Here is a 26324-nt window from a genome sequence, read left to right as displayed (position 1 = left end):
GGACTTTTTTTCCCCTCCTTCTCTGGGAGCTGCACTACTGCCCTTGGTTTAGACTGGGCAGATCACACGAGGCTATCACATACCTCCCTTTAAGTTGTCATGTCATTTGCATTTTCACACTGTGGTGTATGTCATAACGTAAAGGGTGTTCTCCCAATAAGTGTCTATCATTTACTATGATTTTCTTGCAAGTCTGTCTTCAGAATTATATTCTCTCCGCTTGGATCAAATAAGCCTATTTACACACTTCTGGAGCAAGGACACTGATTCCAGCCTACAGCTTGTTTGCTATTTCTAATCATGCATGTTTATGTGCAAGTTTGTGACAAAAAGCTTAACTGACAGCGCGACAGTTGATTTGCAGTTCTATTTTTTTCCCCACATCTGACTGTCATCCCATCAAAGTAACATATCTGTCGGTGTCTTTGAGTGTCTCACGCTGAATGATAAATATGTACATCCAAACTGGGATTCAGTGCCAATTATGCATTGACAGAGATGTCACCGGGAATGTAACATTTAAATTAAAATGATGGCATTCAGTTTCAAACTGCCTTGTGCGATGACATGTTCTATTATCTCCTTGCATGGTGTAAGACAAGGCAAAAACAACAATGAGAGAAGGAACTATCCCAAAGGTCAAATCAATAACTTTGTTGTTTCTCTGCTTTGTCTTGTTGGCACACCTACATGTCAGTCATTAAGCCTATTAATAGGCTTGTTAGAGCCAAAACATACTCCTGGCTTTCATTGTCATCTTGGAAAAAGTGAACATACTCATTACCCTACCAGCTTTCAAAGGCCCTGGAAAACTTCCAGCTTCTAACGGTGTTGTACGCTGCACTGGAAACATATATGATAGGTCAGTGTTGGTATAACGTTACTACAGTTATGTTGAATTCCTTATGGTGATTTTACACAAGCAATGTTATCATATTAGGTTGTGCATGGTTGTGCAGCAAGCTCGATATCACTTGAAAAAAAAAACACAAGGCTTGATACTTTAATTGGCAGGAATACTTGTCTAATTATCACTTTTCTGCTTGCTCTCCATGCTGAGATTATGTAATTATCTTTCTGAAACATTGTGGAACGATATTGCTTTTTTGTGTGTCATTTCTGAGACGCCTCTGTACCTGACACTCAGCAAGCCACTTAATAATATGCTAGAAAGGCAGCTAATTATATCATAATAATGGCTTGATGAAAGCAATAAGGCAGGCCGGTGAATGAATCATAGCACTGTTAGACTGCTCAAGTTGTATCTTTATCCCACATTATTAGAATCACGATAAACAGGAAGTTCTTTAATTACTAATGTGTTTATTCATTATGCCACAAGAATTTGGAGTCTTTGCATTTGTTATCATTATGCAAATCACGGCCCATACTAAATGATATGTTTCTCTGCAATGATATTTTCAGCAAATTGAATCCCTTATCAAGTTAATTACTCCGTGTTTACAAGCCCCCCCAAGCTGGGATATCCCAATTAAAGACTACACCTGTTCTATTTGTGGGATTTGTATTTGTTACATGTGCCATTACATGTTCTCCTGCAGAGCACAGGTTTGTCAGGGGGGAAGAACCACCAGTTAGACCCCTTACTGGGCTTCCAGATTTCATCCTGCCTCTACAAACGTTCTTGGCTGACTGGTGTCGTCTTGTTATGGGATCCTTTTGCAAAAAAGGAGGCAGGAACACAGCTGACACACACATCCGTAGGACCTGGGGAGGGGGTAGATGGGTAATCTGACGGAGGGCGCACCCAAGCACCAGCAGCGGCAGCATCAACAGCAGCCGTAGACTGCTTTCGAAACTTTTTAATTAGCACTAATTACCTTTGCAGGAAAATGTTGAGGCTTGAAAGGATTTGTGTCAGCAAGTGGGAGATCAAAGACTGTGGTGCTGTGCATTTTAATCTGAACACTGAGGGGTAATAGGGAGCTGTTTGTGTGTTAGAGAGGAGGAAGGAGGGAGAGAGGGTGAGAGGAGGGAGAGAAGCATCCCAGGTGGTACTTGAGCAGTCTACCTCCAGTAATGCTGTCTACCAATCACACCACAGGTCCCGTCACATTATAACATTTTCCCCTAATATAAAGAAATTAACTTTTTTCTAATTGTTGAATTGAACCATAGCTTTCCTCTGCTTTGTTCATTTTCTCCTTTATCTGTGTGTATGCATTCCTCAGTGTCAGCATGTGCACACGCGTGTGATTTTTGTGTGCGCCGCTTCATCAGACTGACAGGCATTTCATAGAGGTGGTTTTTAATGCATGCCTGGACATCACTGTGGCAGGGTCATCCATCAGACTTCAAGACAACATCGATCATTTGCCATGAAGAGAGCGCAGGGTAGTGATTATTTGCTATTAGGTGGATGCTGAGGCATACAAATAGCTGGCAGTTGACAGTTGAACTCACTCAAACGTAATGCGGGATGGCTCCCCCTCTCAGGGAAATGTTGACAAGCACTGAGCCTGAACACTGTAATGACAGAGTGTACAGGCAGTCAGGGACTGAGGGATTCTTCCTCACAGATAGCATGTATTATTTAATGTTTTTTTTCATGTTATTGCATGAGTACATGAGTTCATTTCCAGTTGCATATTCTGTATATATAAACTACATTTTTATTCATAAGAAACTCATTGTTAACGTGAAGAATACTTACTTTGCTGACTTACCCTGTCACTGTAATTTTACAGTATTATGTACACTTGAAATGTGTGAGCCTGTGTAGCATGCATGAGAGCCTATGTGTGCTTGTTTGTGCTGCATTGATGTCCTCACTGACTGAGATGCCATCAGTGAATTGATTTTCGGCTCCCGCTCACTGAGGGACGACGGTGTTTGTCATGTGGATAGACAACTAATCTTTCAGTACAAACATTCACAAGACGCATGGCCATACTGTGAGCACAGTCCAGGCACTATGAGGAGGGAAGTGTTGTATAGGATCTGAAGGAGCTCAGCTTCACCACCATGCTGCATGCCCCTTCCTTCTGTCTGATGATGTATTTCACAGTGTACAGTTTAGTGTTGTACATTAGGAAGCAGCTGTCATTCTGTCTGGCCATGTAACAAACCTCACTTGCTGAAACTTTAAAAGACACATCCACCTTTGTGCAGTGATCTCTCTATTTCTTTCTTCACTGGGAAAGGGGCAACTCTCTCCTACCTCTCAATCGGGTCATTGTTGGAGCTTAGACTTCATCCCGGGCCAAACCGGGGTCAGGCAAGGCTTATGAGGTCAGACCTGACAGGAATGTCTGTCAAGTTCTTATCCCCTGGCCAGGGTCGATCCAGGGTCATTAATCAGACAGGGATTGGAGGTGCAAGGGGAAGCATGAGGCCAGGTGATGCTGACCTCAGTACAGTGGCTTTGATTTTGTCTGACCCTGGCTGTCTTTGTGTGTGTGTGTGTGTGTGTGTGTGTGTCTGTGTGAATTGACAGGATCAGTCCCTGTCTGATTCACAGTAGTCTCAGCCCCTCTGCCAGCGCTAATGACATTGAGAGAGAATATTAACCTCACACACTCAGCAGGAATATCCACAGGGGCAGTCTATAACTCAGACACTGCAAGATCCACGGGGGTATTACACGCAGAAGCTAGCTTTAAACGTTCGACAGACGCACCATGGTGTAGACATTTTCAACAATTTAATCTGCACTAGTCTCATAATAACCTCATATAACATGAAGTAATGAGCTGTGATATTTAACTTCTTCATCAACAAAGAACTTTGCTAATTATGTTTCACAGATTTCTTCTTGCTTGAATTTGTTTATGTTCTCTTAAAGAGATATTTTTGTTTTGCAAATGATGTAACTGTAAAGTTCAATCTGACATGCCACCTCCAATTGACAGCTTAGTAACTAGTGATGCTTGTACACATGGGCTAGCAGGAGCAAGCATAGCGCAATATTCAAAACAGATTAGGAGTGAACCCACATAAAGAAGAGATTTGCTGGCGGCGCCAAACGTACTCTAATGATTTGCATTGCCATTAATAGTAATTTGCAGCTGCCTAGGAGGAGATGTGTAATCCCCTTCCCATGTGTGAATTGACATGCATTCAGGGAGGGCTATGTGTGTCCTGGACGTGTGATCTTTAAATGACTGCCACCTGAGGCCTGGCAATACAGAGAGAGGAGTGCCACACTGAGTAGCGACTGTCTACATGTGAGGGAGATAGGGGGTGAGAAAGGGAGAGCTGTGGGGGACACAGAGACAGATAATGACAGTCTAATTCACCGTCGCCATCACAGATGCATACACAGAGACGCGTATAGGCCATAAACTGTAGCTGGAGGGAAGAGTGCTGGAACAGACCTGATCAGCACTGTGTGGAGGTGGTAGGAGGGATGTTGGGGGGGGCTTGAGGTTGCAGGGCATTAATTTGCTTTACAGATAATGTCATCTTATTTGCCATAAGCTAATCCTGATAGTGTTTTGATGCTGTATTATGGGATTTTTTGATGTTTATTTGTGTTTTTGTTGTTGGTTAGAGTGATGAAATACAGTTGTGTTGAACTACTGGAGACTTTGTGTATTGATAGGTTTGTTTCTAGGCTCAGTTTTTACATTAATGTCACAAAACTGAATAACATGTTGTACTACGCCTTTCACACTTACCACCACTTTGTTACACCACAAAACCATCAGTTCCATTAACTCATTTAGTGTCATATTTAACATTTTGAGAACTTTATTTTTCTAAAACAAGAAAAATATCTGAAAATTAGGGAACTAAACTAAATATTTTCTTTTTAGTTGACAGTATCAGTAAACAGGACAGAAAGATGCAATTTGGTGCTGTTGTACAAAAATATTTAGACTTGATTTATGTTATGCTGTTATTTGTATTCTTACTAGGGGATTAATTTGATTATTTTAGACAACATGAATATGGGGAATTTGGGAATATGGATAAATGACTGAATTACTGATTAAGAATGGCAAGAGTGGCAGGGAGTGGCAAGAGCCAACAGAATGTTTCTTGACTATTTAAGGCTGAATGGCTTTCCAGCCTCCTTCCCTCCCTCTGCAGCCAGCCCTCCTCCATTCACCCTTCTTATTAAGTTTATTAAAGCCAGTCCACACACTGGGTTTCCCAGGTCCAGATCTTTTTCCCATTCATTACAGTACCTTATCCTGGCAGGCAATCTGAAGTGTGCTCTGAATAGTCCATTATGCACATATGAAGGCCATCATGGCCCCAGTATTGGTCAATTCATCAAACATTTATCTGTTGCCCTCTGAACAGGACGTCAGCATGCCTGTCACTCTGCAGCTCTGGCCCTCCGTTTAGAATAACAGCTCATTGCCTTTCTGCACCATTGCAACCTCCGAGAGGACATCAGTCCTAACTGTGGATTGCAGCTGCAAGGGCTCTCCAGCTTTTCAAAGTGTGTGTGTGTGTGTGTGTGTGTGTGTGTGTGTGTGTGTGTGTGTGTGTGTGTGTGTGTGTTCTTTATTAAGCATTAGTCTCAGGAAGTTTTCTAGTTTTGCAGTGGTAGCTGCAGGGATGTTGCCTCTGTGATCTCTATCACCATTTCAGCAACAGAGAAGGCTTTGAGGTTGTTTTACATTGTAGTTCTGTCATTTACAGCTGAGACAAACTCCACATTTGACCCATCGTCTTGAGAGTTTCTAAAAACTATGAGTCATTTAGGCAACAGTTTCGAAAGCAGCAGACATAAGAGGGGAGCCTGTGTAACACGTGTAAAGGATCCAAGGCTGTCGTTTCCATTTGTTGCCTGAGGATATCTGACATGACACTAGTGCACACCATTGGAAGGAGTGACTGACATTTCAGCCAGTAATGGTCGAGAGTTTTCTTCCCTCTGTTGTCAGCAGTGGTTTATCAATCACTATGTCTGCATTAGTATTAGTGTATTGATTTGGCAGCGCTGCTCTCTGGGTCAGTGTCTCCTCTCCAGTGTCCTTGTCTGGTTTCTCACATCCTCCCCTGTGTCCTGTGTTTCTTCTCAAGCTAAATATTAGTGCATGTACTCTGTGCATTCAGTAGACAGGATCTTAGCAGATAATGGCGGTTTCAGCACATACATGCACTTCTTATGTAAGCTCAAAAGCACACACACCGATGCACATGGGGCTGCATGATGTATGATGGTAAGCTTACACAGGCTAAGTGGTAGTCAAAGTGTAAAGACAGCCCGTGTGAAGTATTAGCTCTGACAATGAGGCTGATCATAATTATCTTAACAAGGAGGATTCATCGCCTCACCTCGTTAAAGCCATCGCGTCTCTCCATCTCTGTCTCTCTCTCTCTCTCTCTCTCTTGCTAGTTAAAGGTTTAAGCAGATGCCATTTGATCACGTTACCATAGAAATCACATTTTTCTGAATATGTAGAAGGAAGTGATGCAATGTGATGTGACAGTAAAATATTTTCTGTATCCTTTTTAATAAAAGGTCAGGTTTTAATAAAAGCTTATTCCAAAACAGATTCTACTTGATATACATGAAGTGACATTTCCGTTTCATCTGTGGAAATCTCATTAGCAGATGTATGAAACATAGCAAAGTGGTAATATTAGTAGCAGTAAATCTGTGAAATTACAACATTTGCCAATGCAGTTTAGAGTTATCATAATCATCACATTTTTGAAAGAGGGGAATTACATAAAATAGTGATAACATTAGAAAAACAGTTATTTACATATATTTACTGTAAAATTTGTGTGTATTGTCTGTGTTTTACCAAATGTCTATAGCATTGGGACTCAAGTCAATTATGCTCATTAGTTTTGTTAAAAGCAAAAGCTGTTCTTTTTTTTTTCTTTTTTTTTTTAAGAAGTGAAGTACTTTTACTGCAGTGCTTAAACTTTGTTAGTTTTCCAAGCTGCACATTAAAACAAGAAAGCTTATAAAAAGTAATGAAACCAGCTATGGAAATCTGCAGAGGGAGCACAGAAAGCTGGAGAGTATTAGAAGTTCAATCCCTGCACTGTAGTTAATGCTGGATGGGACTCAGTGGCTCTCCCCTGGCTGTGAATTTAACTGATTAAATCAGCCAGTGCACGCAGCAGTGGTGACATGAAAACAACAATTAATAAGGCTCCCTCCTGCGCCATGCGGCTCCCTTTAACCGAGCAGCTAATAACATCACCCACAGGACTGCATCACACACACACGCACACGCACACACACGCACACGCACTTACAGGTGGAAATAGTTAGTTAGCAAACCTCTGTTAACATCAAACAAGATAATGTTAAGCCAATGTGGTACACCATTATTCCTAACCACACACGAGCAAAGCTTAAACCTGCAGATTAATTGCATGTTGTAGTAAATTTCATGTGAGCACAAACACTGTGCTGAAAAATATAAGTTGTATTTTCATTTACCAATAGTCCAATCACACCTATGTTTCAATACTTCTGCATTTGGATTTTCATAAGTTGTTATTTGGACAAAGTCCAACAAAAAAGAGGACACATTTTTTTGTGTTTTATTTTGAAATCCAATACTTAATTTACCATATACATGACAAGAAAAGTAAAAAAGAATATCTGGAATGTATAATTTGCACCTGCTCTTACAGTGTTATGTATACTGTATCATAATGGGCCCTCTTGCTTTCACAAATGTGAAGCACCATGTCGGAAAAAAATAAGCAAACAGAGTAGGATTTCATAAAACTGGCACATCTCTCTATTCATCCATCTTGCCAGTGCATTAATCAGACCTGATAAGAGGTTGTCAGCTAGCAGCTTTGCCAGCACACTGGCTAGGTGCTGTCAGCTGTTGTTGTGGGTATCAAGTGTGTGTGTTTGCAAAATGTTGATGTCTTTTGAAATAAGGCAGCTCGGTCCGCCTCACTCGCAAGTCAACAATGAATTGCTGATTTGTCATTTTCCACCCGAGGAGACAAGTTGCAACATTTTGCTTTGTAGTTCAAAGTTGCTGCCAGTGTCTCCGCTGCGTGCATCTGTGTGAGTTTCTGGATCAAGGAATATGTCTAGGTGGAGTCCAAGCCGATGGCTCGTGAAAAGCACATGAGACACAGAAGAGATAAAGCAAGAAAACAGTGGGTCTAGCTCACTAAAAGTGTTAAATAAAAGTACATGCATGGCTACTCAGTGACCAATTAGTTGGACATGTTAACATCTTGATGGCTCCAAGTGTATTTTGGTGCACTACCTCATATTCCAAGTACTCAGCATCTTTTTTAACATTTCCTTTTCCTTGCTTTGCCAAAGTGTGGTTTCTTTTCCACAGTGAGTGCTGGTATATGTTTTACACTGCCCTCACACTGTATACTGCTTGTAGCTATCCTTTTGCAGATTGTCATGATAAAGGTATTATATTTACATAGCTCTAAGTTGGTGTGTATCATGGCAGCCATTGACACAAGGCAGATCCAGTGGAGGAGCAATAGTTCATGCTGCAGCTGTTTAGACCTCACTGTACCTTGAGTTTGTCATGTTGCAATGTGACGTTGCTCACTGGAGTTTATATTTACGTAACTTAATGTCAAGGTTATCCGTCTGCTTTTTAAAACTAGAAACACACTATAGTTTTAATGTAGAATTTTGAAAAAAACAGCTTGGAGTTAATAATTAATTAAATATATGTCATAATTAAAATTACTGTATTAAATGAAAAAATAACCTGTTCTGTGAGAAGCAGTTCTTGAGAGGTGCACTGTCTGGGTCAAAGTCTGGCAGATGTAAATGCCAATGAAGTCACCCAGGACACTTTACCATGTCATGCTGACAGTGTGAAGGATTAGACAACACACACATTGCCTTTATGCACCTTCTATGACTTGAACTTTGCAGGGCCCCAACATTACTCCTAACACCGCCCTCCATCATTTTTATGCCTGTGTGAGTGTGCATGTGTGTGTGAGAGAGAGGCAGAAAGGGAAAGAGTTGAGATGACCCTTCACCTCTTTTTGCAATGTGTCATAAAACGGAGCGGAAAGGCAGAATTCCTTCTTTAAAAAGAAAGAGAAAAAAAAGTCCTTTGATGTTAAAATCCCAACACTAACCCCTATTGCAGCACAGTTACAAAAAAAAAAGTTTCCCTTCCATTCCATCTGTGATTGTGAGTGTATTCCGGTTCCTCTGTGAAAATGATGGATGACAAGTTAAATTTGTGTCTGGGGAGTGAAGGTGAACTGTGACAGAGTGATTTGTCTTGGGAATGGAGGGTTAGGGTCAGGCGAAACTGGGCGCCTCAAGGCACAAGACATTGACAAATTCATCCTGCCCGCCGCATTTCTGAAGCCTTTTGTTTTGAATCCTGGCTACTCACAAGTGACCCCCATCCCTCATCCTGCCATCCGCTGAAGGATGCCTCACCATGCCAGGGGAGCTCAGCACCACTAATTCTTGTCATTCACTTCCCTGACAGGCCCAGACCCATACTCTCCCGGCATATGAAAGAGGGAGGCTGAAATATTTATTTCTGCACAATAACGTCTGGCCAGATTTAGAGCCATAACAGTTTTCCTGTTACTTTATCATTGCAGGTCACTGGCAGGCATCAAAACGTTCACTGAGCTGGAAGAGCTGGTCGTTGACAACAATCTGCTTGGAAATGACCTCCAGTTGCCCAGGTTACCCAACCTCCACACCCTGACACTCAATAAGAACCAAATATCCTTTCAAACAAATCACTCAGCCTCTCTTTGTCTTTGATTTGCAGTCTACTATGCAGATATAGATTACAGGCATCAGTCTCAGAATCAAGTTTATTTTGCTTACATTGCGATGTTAATACAACCTGCTTTTGTCTCAAAGAACCAGTTTTCAATGTCATGGCTTTGGAGGGAGCATTGTGTGTTGCAACAGAGTGCAGAAGAAACTTGGCTGTCACAGAGCTCAACACAGGACTAGTTTTTGAACCACAGGGACCTCTAGTGGATTCAGATTTTAGAGTCAACATAACAGATGTGTTTTTATTTTCAAAGAGGATAGATTGTATTGGATTAAAATTGCATCCCTAGAATAAAAAAAAAATTATAATGAAATGTATTTGCTCCTTGGTAATATCCGTTATTTTAAATTATAGGAATTATAGATTTAAGATTTTTCACATTTGTATCAGATGCTACTTCTTTACATCGCTGAAATAAATTGAACCGGTTATTTAATTTGTCACTGAACAAACTAGAACATGCAAACATTGTGGCACATTGATTATAATGGCCTGGTGAATTCTTCTTGCCACCCAGCGTAAACATGTTGAAACCAGAGCTCTGCACAGCCACCCTAAATTCAAGACACTGGCACATTGCGAGGCTGTTTATGATCAGTCAAAAATTTGTGAACTTCCCCTCTAAGCTTCAGAACAGGTTTAGCAATGTGTCCTGTTTTCCTCTGGTTATGCAGATCCTACTGGGTAACGATGCTCACTCTCTCTCACACATTCACACACACACACACACACACACACACACACACACTTCCAGAGTCAACATTAAAACTGGGGCTCCTTGAAGTGTGCGTCTGGGACTGTGTGCCGAGTTTGGTTGTGAAGTGGTCGGCACATGCTAATAGGCCAATTATGTACATCCTGTCGTGGCACAGTGCCATTTTAAAGCTCGAGCACTGCATTAGTGCAGTTGTATTTTGACACTTTGGGGCTCAATTTTCCAAGTGAATGTATTAGTGATGAATGTGCCTGCTTAGGGTCTGTTTGTTTTTTCCACGTTTCGCAAAAGTTTTCCACAGCACGGCTCTGGGAAGCACGGACTGTTTGAACCACAGGGCATCCATCATTTTGTCACTGTTCTGCACCCGGCCACCTAGGAAATGAAAGAGATCGAGAGAAAGAGAGAGAGAGAGCAGCAGCCAAATTGTGTCACTGCTATATGCCAAATCCTGCACCTTAAATTGCCCCTCTGTCTGCCCAGTCTCACAAAGCCAGTGACTAGCCCCTTTGAGCACCTCTGTAAATTTGACAGTGACGTGTTTTAGTGCAGACAGGCCTGGGAGGGGCTGTGTGGGTAGTAAATGCTAATGTAATTAACAGCACTAGGTCCTTGACATCCGCCCTTTGACACCTGACTGATATCGAGGCCCTGTTGGAACACTTGGCTGATGTGACCCCGTCACTGGAGTACCTAAGCCTGCTGGGAAATGAGGCCTGCCCCAACCAGCTGGTCAGCCCGGATAAGGATGAGGATGACTACCAGAGATACAGGTCAGTTATTACATAGATGAACTGTGATGATGTCACACATAAATAAGGAAAGGATATTACTCTGAACTGGATGGGTGGATGGATAGATAATGTTCTGGGTGTGTTTACTTTTTCAGTCAGACAGTTTTGCCACTATTCAGAGTGATAGTTGTTGTAAGTAATGGATTTGTAGATGTTCCTTTTTTATTTTTTTAACATCCAGACCCCTGTATTTCACAAGCAGACTGTGGATTCAACCACATCACTCTAAAAGCTTTGTCAACTGGCCCCTCTACACTCCGGTTTGCAAAATGGATTTCATGTGTGACTAGTCACCACCACGAATGAGTGTTTACTACCCTGCCTTACCAGAGCAGATGATGCATTAAACATCAAGCTAGGCCTTAAGCCATGCAATATGACCACCATTTGTCAGGGTCCTTTACATGAAATGCGATAAAAGGCGAAAAGCATACTCTCTTTTGTCTGCTTTAGCCCTAAGTGCTTGTTTCTGACTCAGTGTTGCCTATTAATCATTTACCAACCTTGCCTTTCTTGAATAATCTTTATTCTCTCTTTTTGTTGCCCCCCCCCCTTTCCCTCCTTTTCTTCCCTTCTCCCCCTTTTCCCTCTCGTCGCATGCTTATCTTACTGGTGAGGAGAGCTGTTCTGTTTTGACTGACAACGTCTACGGTCCTGTAATGTAATATTCATAATGTGTCACATAGTAAAACATCAATTTGAGCGTGATGCAGATTTCATGTCTGACAAGGTTAGGCTGTATGCAGGTCGTGACAGCACTGGCCTTGGGCAATAAATACCCAGCCCAGGGCCTCGGGAGCTCTTGGTCTCTCAAGTGAAATACCCTGGTGCGTTGCATCGGTGCCCCAATTAGTGCAATGACATAGAAACATAGTATTCATTCACACAGTATTGTGTAGTCTGCGGGGAGGTTAAATGTTGTCCTGTTCTTAGCCGGCCATGCATACGCTCGGTGGCCATTTGTGGTATTACAATAACAATAGTTTAAAGCTTTGATATTATATTGTATGTTCACAGTGGGTTGTGATTATGCAGCGTTGTGCTTATAGGACACTGTCCCACCAAAAAACTCAGTCCTTTCTCTCTGCCTCTCTGATGTATAAAGATTAACATATTTTCATGTGACATTTTAACTTCTTATCTTGAGGAAAGTTATCAGTTTGTCTGATCTCCTTTTGTGGCAGATCATAGGTCTTGTGCCGGAGGTGCCTCATCCATCAGCTGTACTTCGTGTTCACTCAACCTTTTTTTTTCTACATGTCATAAATGGAGCTGCATAATATTTACCCTTAATATCTATAAATATAATTTTTTTTAAAGTTTTTTATGTTGTCTTCCATAGCTGTTACACTAAGTATAATGATTGATGGCACTTTATTTCATGTTTCATGTTATTATATTTAGTATTAATTAAAACAAAAATGGAAATGATGTTCAACTGATATACTTTCAAATAGTTAGTTAACTATTAGTGTAACCTTCTTTTATCAGTGTAGTCTCTTTTTACTCAGTGCAATGCAGGTCAGCTGAACAAAAATGTAAAATTTTGAGAATTCACAGGCAACATATATGACAATTCAAAATATTTGGGGAAATTAATATTCAATAGGTTTGATTGATTTCTGTCATTTTTTTCAGTCATATAAATTTCTCTGAACATAAACAGTCTCTTGTATACTTTATACCAAACTGTAAAGCTATTGTATACCTTCTTTGTTATGGTAAAAGTCAAATAAATGATAAGGTATGCCTTATGTAGATTGCTTCTACTCTCCCTGTAATAAATACCAGATTATATAGACATTAGACATACACTCTCCCCCCCAAAAAAAAAAAAAAAAAAAAATCCAGGGAAAGTTTTACGATATTAAAAGAGCCATGAAGTAAAACTTTGCCTGGTTTTCTGTTTATTTATTTTTTTCTTGAATTAAGATAATCTAGTTCTTTATAAAAGTTTTACTTTTACTGCAATAACCACTTCCAAGGGCAAAAAAAATCATATTGATGTCAACACATGTTTAGTATTGCTTAAAAAAAAAAAAAAAAAAAGGCTACGAATCTTTCATTTCCCCAGTCATCTCCACTACCCCCCCTACCCCCCTGCGCTCTCTTATCCTCCCTCTGTGGTTGGGTTGAATCATTAATATCCCTACTGGCTGACAGAGCCTTGTCATCTGCTCTGACCCTGTGATGGTGGGTTACCTATGGAGAATAACCTCTCTGCATGTCTCCCAAGGGCATCTTCACATTTCATCATGGAAATGCCCTGAACAAAGTCCTTTTACAAGGAGGCAGACGCAGGATGCGAATGGTGCCTCTTGTATTTGAGTGCTGGTGCTCTTGTCGGAAAGGGAGCTCTTATTTGAGGCTAGGAGTCATTTTACCATACAATAATGTTCCTATAAGAAGTCATTTAGGCCCATTTGAAAAATTTAGTGTTTTAATCATTTGTTTTCTTTCTGCTGTTAAACACTCTTTTTGTTTTATGCTTTTTTCAAATTATCTCAGACGTTTTTTTTCCCCATAATTTTCCACAGAGATATTTCCTGTTCCATGTCAGTCTAAACGTGATCCCTGCATCCCCTCCTTATAATCCTCAGGTGTTGAAAACTTGACATGGGCTTTGCCATCTCCCCTCATCGCCATCGCCATCATCAATTTGTCACGGCTCTTTGCGCACAGGTCTTGTCTGTGCCCATATCCCCCGTCCTTTCTCACCCTCCACTTAGGTGCTGCATGCATGTCCTTTTTGGCTACCAGCTCAGCCCTGACATACCGGTTCCTCTATCCCTGCCTGCCTGTGAAAGGATCTGTTGTCATCTATGTATTCCAACCATTATCTTGTGACATTTCTCTCCCTCCCAATGAAAGACAGAGTGTGTCTGAAAGCTTAGAGAGATATCTGTGATGCTGCCAGAATGACAGCTCTGGCAGATGGGTTGTATCTCCTTTCTTGCTATTTATATGTCGTACTTATTCTTATCAGCTTTGAAGTTATTACATACAAGAAAATATCACCATTAAATCTGCATCACCATTAAATCTCTCTAAACACAGATTCTTTTCAAGTTTTGTTGACGCGTGCATTTACATATTAGAATTGGTGTCAGTTTGATTAGTGTGTCACCGTTTACACATTTCCTTAGATTCTCTGTTTGTCTCTTTGTCAAGAAACTGGCCTACAAGCGGACCTTTTAAGGCGGCAGTGTGGTACAGTTTAAGCTGAATTGTTGCTTTCTCGCAGGTACTTTGTTCTGCACAAGTTGCCCCAGCTGAAGTTCCTGGACACCAGGAAAGTTACCAAGAAAGAAGTGATGGAGGCACAGGCAAGAGGAGCATTCATGAAAGTGGTCAAACCCAAGTCAGACACTGTAAGTTATGTTTTTTTTTTTGTTGTTTTTTTTTTTTAAGCTGTAGTCCCTTGAGTGGATTTGTCACATTCATCCCTTTCCTCCCTTTTCTATTGTTTTCCTTTATCCTGCCTTTCTTCCTGTGCATGCTTGACTGTCAGTCTCCCTTTACAGAGGTCCTACTACCGTGGCCCTTTGAAAAGAGTCTCTCTTTACTATCGCTTACTATCATGTACGTGTGTGTTGCATGTGAGAGCGTGTGTGTGTAAATGTGTGTGACCACGGCCTGACCTGATTCCGTATGCATGAGCCCAGATCAAAGACGACGGGCGGCTGTCCGGTCGTGGTTGTGTTGCCAAGTGTGACATGGCTGCCGATCGGAGTGACAGCTCACGTACATGCCGCTCACAATCGCTTAATTATCCTGCGCCCATGCACTTATTCCTCCCTCTCTTGTTTTGGGTCACACAGACTAATTAGAGTTCGCAAGGTTCATAGATATACCCACTTCACCCCTTCCCCCCCCCTTTTCCCCCCCTTTTTTTTTTTTTTTTTTAATACCGCTTTGATAATGCAATATAAATGAACAGCTTTAGCCTAGGTTTGATTTCATGTAATTGTAAGGTCATGAAATATTTACCGTTTGGATTAGCTAAGCTTTTTCATTTCAAGGTCTCTGGGGCTTTGACAGTGAGCCACGGAGGTAAAAACGGATCCAGAGTAGCAAGAGCGAAGGCATCCAGTGACAAATCAGAAGCATGTGAGTCGATGTCGGGTTTAAAAGTGCACACGCAAAACAAAATATTTATTGTTTGAGACAATCAGCTAAGATAGTGTACTCTTTTAGTGTCAGTTCATGCTATGCTTTGTTCTTGATTCTTCATGCAAGTGGCAAGCGAGAAAGCAAAACATTGAAATAATTTAACCTCAGTCTGGCATGTTTGGTAGATGGAGAAAAGTGGAATGAAAACACTGTTCATCCACTTTATATAAAAAGAGACTAAGGACCTCTACAATGCTTTTTGGCAGGGTAAAGTCACTTTATAAGATTTTATTTACATAGCTTGTCAGCGAAAAAGAAATGTTTGCCTGTGTCGCCACAGCCTTAGATGAAAGGAGAGATAATCACTGATTCTAGCTGACATGATGTGTGTGTTTTTTGTGTCTTTGTGTCTTTGAACCTGCTGTATATGATTATTTATTCCCTATGCAAAGTAAAAGGTTACAGCTTTGATGAAAACGCGTCTGCCTCCCATTGCACACAGTATTTTGTGTGTGCCCCAACATACTTGTGCTGTCCTATCCACAGTTCCTTATTAGCGGTGTTTGACTGAGTCTACACAGTGAAGGGGATTTTTTGCCCGGACGTATCTCGTATCTGGGCCCCTGCAATGTCACAGCACAGCAGCATTTCCGTAACATTTGTTTTGAGTTAGATGAGACGTGATGTGTCAACTATCACGGACTTGATGAGCCATGAGTACCTCCCGGCTCTAATTGTCCACATCATCGGAGTGATTGTAAGCTGACCAATAGTGCGGGCCACCAATTAGCGAAACGTCTGCGACAGAACAGGAACGCAAGGATAGATGATAGCATAATTAGATATTTGTGTTTGCTATTATGTCTGGTACAGCAGGGTGTTGCTCATAACAGTGGCTCATGGTACAGTGTCTGCCATTTGCTTCATTACAAAGGATGGTAATTAGCTGTCTTGCTGTCGCTTGTGCTACCATTTGAGTCTCAATTAGTGCACATGGGGGGTGGGGGGAATACAGGACCACAGACGTGATTTAAAAGATTTATTTAGGAAATTATTTGACTTTGGGGTGTATCCTCTAAAGTTTTTTTGCTCTGCATACGGTTCTTTTTCCTCCAAGACCTTAAATGACAAATCTCCCTCCTACTGTTTACAGTAGATAAATTGAAACCATAGTAACAGCAGCAGGGTTACAGTGATACATGACCACTCATGACAGCATAAATCTGAAGAAAAAGCCCCTCTATCAGATCATTCCCACTGCATGATGTATGTATTGGAACAGTTAATGGGTGCACTATGAAAGAGACAGTGCTGAACTTTCGAGACCCCTCTTGAGTCATATCTGAGTGGATTGTGACCACAGTTTAAACTCCTTTTCAATCATGCCATTATGGCATGGCACTGAGCGACGCCACATGGTTCTGATAAAGCAGTTATGGTCTTTAGCACAATCTGAACACCATAACTTTTCATACATTCCCAATGTTTTCCATGTTCCCTAAATCACAACCAGACAGTCAACGGCCGGTTGTTTGCAGGAAAAAGCGCAAGCACACACACACACACAAACCTCTGCGATGAGGTCTGCGAGTGCAAAATTGACAAAAAAGTTGAAGCAACATTCACTGCAATGACAAAGAACTGTGCTCAAATGAAATAGCCATGTTCAGATAGTGAGGATAGTTTTGTCGCCACTTTAATTGTTACTGTTTGTCTTTATACCCTAGTGGGCATGACACTAAGTGGGCGACAATGAGCCGTCACTGACTTGTCCGAATGTTTTGGTGTTTGCTTCAAGGAGGGGGGGTTTGTAATTTTCTCTTTTAGGTTTTTGTTATATTGCATTTCTGAGTGGAAAGGACAAGTAGTTGGACAGAAGCAGAGGCAAAATGACAAAGACAAGAGAGAGATGGAGAAAAAAATAAATTTATAAATACCTGAAGTAAACAAAAAAACACAGAGGGTACGATTGAAGTGTTTTCCCAAAACCACAACACTAAGCAGAGTCAGAGTGGAAAAGCCTTGAGCTGTATTTTGGGAAATTGGGCGTGTTGGAATGCTATAATGTGATAATTCTCTTTGAGGACTTAGAGGTCATGGAATGAAATGGCGTTAAACCACGTAGAGCCATTTGGACTGTGTTGGGCTGCTTTCGGAAAATACATGTGGTACGTTTTGGCTTGGTTCCTCCGGCTCCCTCCACTCCGCCACGGAGCCCATATTATGCTGTCGAACCCTTGGGTTAAACTGGCCATGTCTATCAAAACACTGTGACAGCACATTCTGTTTTCAGATCCCGAGCACCGCTAAAAAAAGTGCGTAGCAAATTTAACTAGTAGAATAACATTTACTCCTTGCCACATGTTTAAGAGTATTTCACAGTGAATGAAGTAAGTCTATGGTCCCCCTCACTAAGCACAGCTTGGTAGCTACGTCAGCGGGTATAAATGTTCCTCGGATGTCACTTAGATTTTGCCTGAACGAAGTATTTGACTTGATTTTCTAGCATGAACACAAGTTTTTTTTCCCACATCCTTCTGCGTATAATGTAAAGCAGACTGCATTGCAGGGTGGCTTGAGCCAACTCCCGGGTCCCATGAGTCTCTGCACACAGGGTAACGGTTCTTCAAGGGAATTGACAGTGACAGAGCCAGGAAAGTCCTCAAGTGGATCTTTTCAGTTCTGTTTTTTCTTCCCCAGACACTAACCTGTTTTACTCTGCAGCAGACAGCGGTTCATTTTAAGTTTGCACTGAAGGGAGCAGTCCAAATCTAAGATAGACTGCATGGTTTTAGACCCATGATTGTGCATTATGTGATGCATGATTGTGGCTTTTTCTTTCTTTTCTTTTTTTTTTTGCAATATAACTCTGGAAAAAGAGAAGGCATTCTGCTATAGGTTGGTTGTTTTGCTTCCTTTTCAAGTCTCAAATGTGCCCTGTAAAGTATGTTGCCACGTTCATCTCTGTGCTTGAGAGTTATGAGTTCCCCGAAGCTCTCAAACATAACAAACAGCATGCAATATAGCGCTTTGTGAATGTGCCTTCAGTGGGTTAGCTGAATCATTTTACAGAACAAATGTGTCCTCAGAGAAAACTCAAAGAATATGGTTCTCAACAGGGGAAGGAAATATAACCCAACAGATTGCTGTGGTAGCAAGTTTATTACCACTCTTTCCGTCTCTGCTAGATTCTGTATTTGCACCAGCTATTATGCATACAGAACCCTGATTTGTCACCTCTCTTTCATGACACTTTCCCAAATCAATATGTATACAATAGGTCGACTAAGGACAGCGCTGCGGATTGAGGAGGAGTTGTGGGCAAAATGTAACCACACTGAACGCCTGTCTGCTTTATGTTCAGACAGATACACTCACGGACAGATTAGGATGTGCTTGCTTTCATATTATGTTCTTTCCCTCATATTACATAACGTCTTGTTATCTGTTAATTGTATCACTTCAGACACTGCTGTTCTCTGTCTTTAAATGACAACATATCCTAAATGTTAAAACAGCTGTTTATAATTGTTCGGACGTGTTTAGTTTGTGTGATAGACGAAATACACAGATATTTCTAGGGAGCCACATGTTCATTCTCTCAGGTATGTGTATTTGTGTGTCAGTATCTGTGAGTGGTGTACGCCTCCACGTGTGTATTTCTCTGTAAATGACTGCTGAAGTATGAGCCTGTCCAGTGTTTGGACCAGTGCGACAGGCCCAGTTCAGCACGCTCTGGCAGCTTAAACTAAGAGGTCACACAGGGGTTATAAGCCGGGAAAACAACACCAATTAGAGGGAATGACTCACACTGTCCACATAAATCATCCAGGCCCTGCATATCATAAACACACTGTAAAACTTTAAAGCACAATTAATTGTAAGTAATAGTGCCAAGATTGATTTATTGCCTCTTTCAAAGCCTGGAGACATGGGGTGCGTGACCTCAGTGTCACGTCACTCTCGCAAGCGAAAATGATAGATGTATTATTCATTTTTGGCCAAACGCAGAGCATAAAAAACAAACATGTGTTTTTGTAAGGGCTTTTATGAGACACTGAAGTGGCCGTGCTGCATTAACTGATTTTCCTCTCCTTCTGCTGGCATCCAGTACAGAGAAGGAGTGCCTCTGTGGTGAAGCATTTGTTGTCTCGACGTCTCTTGTGTTTAGCGGTGGAGTTTGAGGCCTGTCAGAAAACAGGCCAAGGCTGGCCAGCAATAATGAGATGTCTCCCTGTCCCATTTTGATATAAAGTTTTCATAAAGTTTGACAAATCATGCAATCATTCACGTAACTTTTCACTTTTTTCATCTTTAAAATATAAGTCTTTGTTAAGTTTTTATTAGTGTAATAATACTGGGATTGGCAAGCTACAAAGCCTTTGCTTTTTACATATACTGTTCCAAATAGATCTTTTATATGCCTTAGGGAAGGACCATGTTTTTATAGTAATTTCGCTGCTCTGTTCCATTTAAACACAAAAAACTACAGGGAAATAACACACTTCCTCCTTCCAGTATCACTGAACACTTATCATTTTTTTAGACATATGTAAAGTAAATTCTGCACACACAGCCCTGTATCTCATAGTCATTATGTTCCTCTATGAAACTGAGCCTTCTTTCATTGCATGCTAAGGGGTTGCAAAACTCCACAATCCCTCTGCGTGTACTGTAGGAACAATATTATAGCCACTAAGGCATCCCTTCAATTACACTTCTTATCAAATGATGCTTTTAGCTGTTACATAGTGCAGCGTCCCAGTGCTTTGGTCTATCAGTCCAATCAGAGCTAATCCTCCCTGTTGGTCTCTTTGGTGACAGGAAGATGCTGCTATCCTAATGAGAGACAGCTGGCTTAGTGTTTTTCTGTGCTCTAAAAAAAAAAAAAAAGAAAAAAAAAAAGAATCCATCTCTCTTTTCTTCTACCTCCTACCCCACTGGGTGTTTCCACAGAACGGTGCCAAACTTTAAATCTCTCAAAGAGATCAGTTATTGCTTGGCCTGTCTCTTTTAGTTGATGTTGACAGTACACATTAATCACCATTTCAGCACTCGCATTTATAGTTTACTTTGAAGTTGACTGTCATGTGCACCCACTCTCAGCAGCTTTGCTTTAATTCACATTCAGATGTTTATCAGATAATTCAAGTAAAGTTGTTGTTGTTTATGACATGCAGATGTTGATGCTATTTAAAAAAGAAAAAGTTAATGAGTGTTAGAACTTCAAATCTGTGCCAGATGAGGTGGAGACAGTCTATACAAAAGTGTGACATTTGTTTATGATTTATCATAGGGACCAAATGGAAAGTTTTAGTTGATTTGTGTGAAAGCGCAAATGTTTTTCTCCTTAAATATGCACAAACATGGTGGCATTGGACTTCTTTTCCCTCCCACGGTGCACTGGATCATTTGAGCTTTAATCCATTATACCAGTTGTGTCTGTTCTTCAGTACAGTGTTACTGGAGATGGAGTCTTCTTTCAGCACCAGCGACTTTCAGAGCATGCAACAGAGGACAGAGCCAGAACTGAAAGTCCCTCCACTGAAGTTTGTGCTTACACACGCCTTATTTGTGGTTTTTAGAGCTTGTCAGACATGTCAAGCGCAGGCTAGAAAAAGTATATTGTTTCCAGCCACTTGGATTCCTTTCTCCCTGACATCTGCCACTCTGCAGAGATGATAAATTCTTGCCTCATTAAGCGTGGGTGTGGGATTACAGGCTGACAACACATTAATCACTGGGCTGGGTGGCAGCAGCCCCGCACCAGCTACAGGCATTGTTAACCAAACTTTTCTAATGTGTCACTCTCCCCCCCTGACAGCCCATAATCAATCATCCTGATTGGCAGGGCTGATAGATTACACTATTTATACTTTGTGTAATGAAAGCTAGCGTTTCCACCTACTGTCATTGTGGAGACGATGATAGGCCACACCGTCCAGCTGAATGGGAACACGCACAAAAAGAGACAGAGAGAAAAGAAAGGGTAGGCAGACCTTGGCGCTGCTTTGTGAACTTTAAAACAGACACTGTTGAGCTCCAATGTGGTGTGTGGGGGGAGTATTCTATGAGTCTGTATTGTTCCCCCTGCGCGGTATAGCTTAAAGGCAGTCTTCACACCATCACTGAGCTATTGTCATCTTTGTTGCTATCAGTGGCAGGCCGTGCTCTCACAGGTAAAACTATGCTTTGTCTGCGGTGGGATTCAGTTTCTCCGTGACCCTGTTTTTAAGGTGAGGTTTTGTTGTCAAAGCCTCTTTTCTGTCAGAAAGTGAATGATTTACACGTGTATAACAACAAAATGACAGGATACCATATACTGTACTTGTGTGTGCGTGTGTGTGTGTGTGTGTGTGTGTGTGTGTGTGTGTGTGTGTCAATGTGCAGAGGTCTGTAGCATAATGGATTTCACTGTTTCCTCACTAAGAGCTTTAGAACTATGTTACATCGCTTTACAACCCCCCTAGCAGTCTTTTTTTTTTTGCATGGGAACTTGTGGATGAAATGACACACTGCTGGTAGCCTTCAAACATAATAAGGTTATGTTTCTTTTTTGTTCATTTTCAGCAGTACGTCTTTGTCTGGAATTAGAGATGTCCTCAGCACACCGAGAGAGGATATTGAATATGAGCTCTTAGTTGAGAGGCTGCCAAGCATTTGGAGAAAAGAAAAGAAGGGGGGGGCAGTCCATCATGTTTTTGACAGGCAGTAAATCTGTGAGTTTTCTTATGAGACAGTGTGCTGTCAAGAAATTAGTTAACTAGACCATATTATGGAGAGCCAGGTAATTTACCCTCAGAGATGCAATCGCAAATAACTAGCAGGAGGCCGCATCCCTGACCTGACATTGCTTTGTGTATAATGCAAAATCTAGTGACATGCTCAATGGGTTCTGTCAGCTGCAGGATTGAATTCTCTGCCTACTGCGTCTCAGTTTGGAGCACGCTGGTCAATTATTTCTGAGGCTGTCACTGCGTAGGGAGACACTGTTATTTAGTATGTGTTAACTTGGCATCATTAAGACACTCGCCTGACAGAGAATAGCGCACCTGAATGTTATTTATTTTGATTCCCCGACAGGGGTAACCTTCAAACACGTTGACCTCTCCCTATTTTGCGTTTTGTGAAATCCCACTCGGTCCATTAGAAACAGGAGCTGTCGAGACAGTAGGGAATCATATGACCGAGAGTCGTCTAATCTAACACTGTAATGCGTGAGAGAGGCTTCCATTTGTTTGGACAGATTGCTCTGATCACTTGGTGGCAGTTCGGTGTCTATCCATGCTTGCGGAGTACACATCGCTGTCCACACAATATCTTTAAAACACATACAGAAATGTCATATTATCATAGATCCATGGTTTTACGTGCCAGCACAGTATTGAACGTTCAGAAAGGGATGCAGCGGTTTTATGTTGCATGTTCCTTTTTAAGTGGTTCTTGAACAGAAACACTGGTAATGCAGTATTTTATCTTTGTGCCATTTAAACAGACGGATCAACTGCATGTACACGTCATGATTTAATACTGGCATCTGAAAGAAATTGCTGAAGGAGCTAGCTGAACATTTTTAATGGCAGAGAAAGTCTGAGCTTGACAATTAGGACAGAACAGACACTTATGCAGAAGTGTTGTAATCTTTTCTGTAAAAATGTAACAATGTCTTGTATGCTAGTTTAGCAAGAGAGACAGTCAGGTGTGGATATAACAAGTTTAAAATTTGAACTCTGTGGGAAACTGATAGTTACCATTCTACACTACCCCCCGCCCCCCACCCTCATCCTCCAACACCTCCACCACCTCCACCACCAACCAGCTCTGGTGATGAATGGGAAACCTGATCGAGTAAAGCCTCAGCATCACCTCTGTACAGCAGGATGACATGATTAGGAGGTGACAGCTTCTGTAACAACATCTCTGCATTTATCTTTTTCTGCTCTCTCTCTGTCTCTCACTCGCTCGCTCTCTCTCTCTCCCTCTCTCTCTCTCTCTGTGTCTGTCTGTCTGTCTCTCTTTCCTCTCAACAAGTCAGACTACTCTATAATTAATGTCCCTGAGGGCTATCCGCAGGTCAGGCAAGGGGGGTGCCGTTGAGACAGGTAGTCTTGACACCTCCAGCTTTGTAGCTTATGCATGTGGCTGGGTAGACGGCTGAGGAGGGGTGAGAGAGGCCAATGATGGGGGCTAGAGTATGTTTAGGTTGGAGGCTAAGACGGGAAGAATACTGCAGGTTGAAGGGAGCCAGGCCTCGCTGTGTGACCTTTCCACCTGAGAGACAAAAAAGATGGTTTTCCACCGGATTAACCAGTCAAATCTGGTGCATTAAGGGCTTAGCTTGTCAGGAGCCTCACATCTGAGTGACAGAGAGGGAACATACAGTTTCAATAATGTCAGCACCACACACATATAGCCTAAGGAAGGCACTTAATGTTATGAGATGAATCGTTCCGGGATGTTTGATAGTGACTGGGTATTTGTTTTACAGAGCACTGAGCTTGTGAAAGGCTTTCTTGCATCTAGACCGGGATGTGAAGTTGGTCAAATGTTTGCATAACAGTGTCAATCATGTGAATTCAGTCTCACTCTTTGTGGTGTGCTGCCTCTCACTTTGCTTTTTGAAAGGTTTTAGAGAATGCTTAGCTGTTGTGTTCTTATATAAGTTTGAAGTGCCCCCTTATACTTACACCATGCATCTTTCCAAAATCCACAGTCTCTCCCCCTCTGCATTTCAGAAACACAGCAGCTCCCTTTTCCCAACAATTGCACTCTGAATAGCTACTCATCCTTATGTGTTTTCTACTTTCTTTCTGGAGAGGCGGTTTTCTCTCTCTTTTTTTCTTTTTTCCTCCTCAAATTTTGAATAGAAGGAGGAAAAAAAGGATGAGAGAAGCAGGCTGATGAACAGAGCGATGGGAGATTTGGACAGCGCTAAAGAGGGAAATAAGTTGAGACAGAGGAGGAGAGGGAGACATTGTTGTTTAGCAGTGGGAATATGTGAGAGAGTGAACGCTGCCCAGGGTGCACTAGAGGTCATTGCAGGGGCAGAGGGGTCAAGTGACACTCAGACGGCATTCTTGTGACATTCATGCTGGAGAGGGCTGTGAAGAATTGGCATTGGGCTGCATGGTGCAAATGGGCAGTGAAGTGATCCTTAGATCCTTAATGCCAGAATGTTTCAGTGGCACCAAAGAATTATCATCTTCACTGGGTTTTGTTTTGATGACAGCTTAGTCAAGGTGCGAGCTTCCATCCTCTGGAAAATGTGATTAAAGTACAATATCTGAATCCTTTACATGCTAAAACAAAGACTATTAAGATCTTTTTTTTTTTTTATTACCAACCTGGCATTTTTTTTTTTGAATTTTCAGTGTCAAATTATTTGTGTCCTTCAATGGTTATCAAAGGCGTCATAACCTCTGAGGGTTTCATTCGGTTTCTATTTGCAGTTGCCGTTCAGCTGCAAGCTGACAGATTCATAATGTCTCTTCCCAGAATAGGTCTGACTTCTATGCACTGTACCATACTTAAGAAATTGAATCAGAGCCAGTGAGCTGTAAAGGTCTGTAATAAGATATCCTGTGAGATGTACTGTAAGTCATGATTAGTAACACATATTTTATTTCAAGGATAACTTCTGCAGGCAGTGTGGAGCAAAGCTTTGTCATTTCATCAAGTCTGATTAAGTGAATACAGGAAGTACTGTACTGTGGTGGTGGGTGGCAAACAAAGCTACTCTGGCAGACAATGGATCTGTGTTTCTCTTTATTATTTCTGCCTTTTTCTCTTTTACCTCACGGAGAAAAAAAACGCTCCCAGAGGTGCTGGAGACGTCCACAGTCAAACTGACAGCATTGACCTTGTAGCACCAACCCATTTTGTCCCACTCTGTAAGATCTATCTTTTATCTTGTTAAGACGTATAACTGTAACCCATAACCCAGACATTTAATATGATATGATAATAGGTATCCCCCGGGATCACCTGATATGCTGTTTCCATGCAGCAGGCAGATGGATAGGGCACAACGGGCATCACTTCCCAGCGTTTTACCTGCCAACTGGCAACGTCCGTCACCAGACGTGTTCGGGGTAATCCGAGAGGTGGGCCGAGCTGCGGCGGCTCCGACTTTCATCACACCTGTGCTAAAAGCGTGGTGAGGAGCAGCCTCTCCGTTGTATCCCCCCCCCTCACTGTAAGGGAATATTGAGACAGCAGTGGATCAGATGGGCTCACATCCTGTCAGACTCATCAGATTTCAGGACGACTGAGTGCTTTTGTCAGCTGAATTCCAGACATCTTCTTTCTCTCGCTCCAGAAGGATTTTCAAAGATAATGTGTCTCAGGACTTGACCCCCCTCGGAACAATAGTATCATTGATACCGTGATGGCTCTAACTAATGCTAATGGTGTATGGTACATAATTCATGAGATATCAGAGTAATCAAAATATGAAGTCGTAGCCTAAACTCCAAACCAAACCAGCAGGCCAGAAAGAAGGAGACAGGAAGTCTGATGCTCCTTTCATGAAAACACCCTTGTCTTCAGCTCCTCCTCTCATCTCCTCCAGCTCCTCTCTCAGTGCCCTCTGTCACATATGTCATTCTTTCCTGACACCTGTCTGCCCTTCCCTCTTGTCTGACTGTCCCATCTCCTTCTCTGTGGGGTGGAACTGTTTGTTTTTGGAGGTTTGTTTATGGGGGGAAGAAATACCCCGCTGCTCCAGGCCGTCTCTAGTCTTTCAGCTCATCACACAGAACATGACAGCCCTCCTTCTCTTTGGTGCTGAGATGAGCTGTTTCTCCTGTCCCCACGGGGAGTCAAAATTTTCTGCTTCACTCTCTCCTTCTTGAACTTCACTTCAAGACAGCGGATCGATAACGGTGTGCGCAAGCAAACGCTACCTGCTTTGGGCCGTGTACACAAACATTGTGTAATTTTGTGTTTGTGTAAAAATGATGTGGTTTGAGGTTATATACCCGTTCATTCCAAGAGGAATGA

The 26324-nt window shown here is 41.8% G+C and overlaps 1 protein-coding gene across 3 annotated transcripts in view; it reads left to right on the top strand.

Moving 5' to 3' along the window:
- The window catches only part of lrmda (leucine rich melanocyte differentiation associated), a 197901-nt gene that overhangs the window by 122342 nt on the left and 49235 nt on the right, over positions 1 to 26324 (top strand). For all 3 annotated transcript variants that reach the window (XM_056395972.1, XM_056395971.1, XM_056395973.1), the window contains exons 3-5: positions 9514 to 9640; positions 11050 to 11189; positions 14455 to 14581. In XM_056395972.1, the coding sequence (XP_056251947.1) occupies positions 9514 to 9640; positions 11050 to 11189; positions 14455 to 14581 (394 nt within the window). The remainder of the gene's footprint in view (positions 1 to 9513; positions 9641 to 11049; positions 11190 to 14454; positions 14582 to 26324) is intronic.

This window comes from Seriola aureovittata, chromosome 14 (assembly GCF_021018895.1).
Source record: "Seriola aureovittata isolate HTS-2021-v1 ecotype China chromosome 14, ASM2101889v1, whole genome shotgun sequence".
Classification (NCBI taxonomy): domain Eukaryota; kingdom Metazoa; phylum Chordata; class Actinopteri; order Carangiformes; family Carangidae; genus Seriola; species Seriola aureovittata.
Note: the sequence above shows the minus strand (reverse complement) of the source record. Positions and strands in the feature narration are given on the sequence as shown.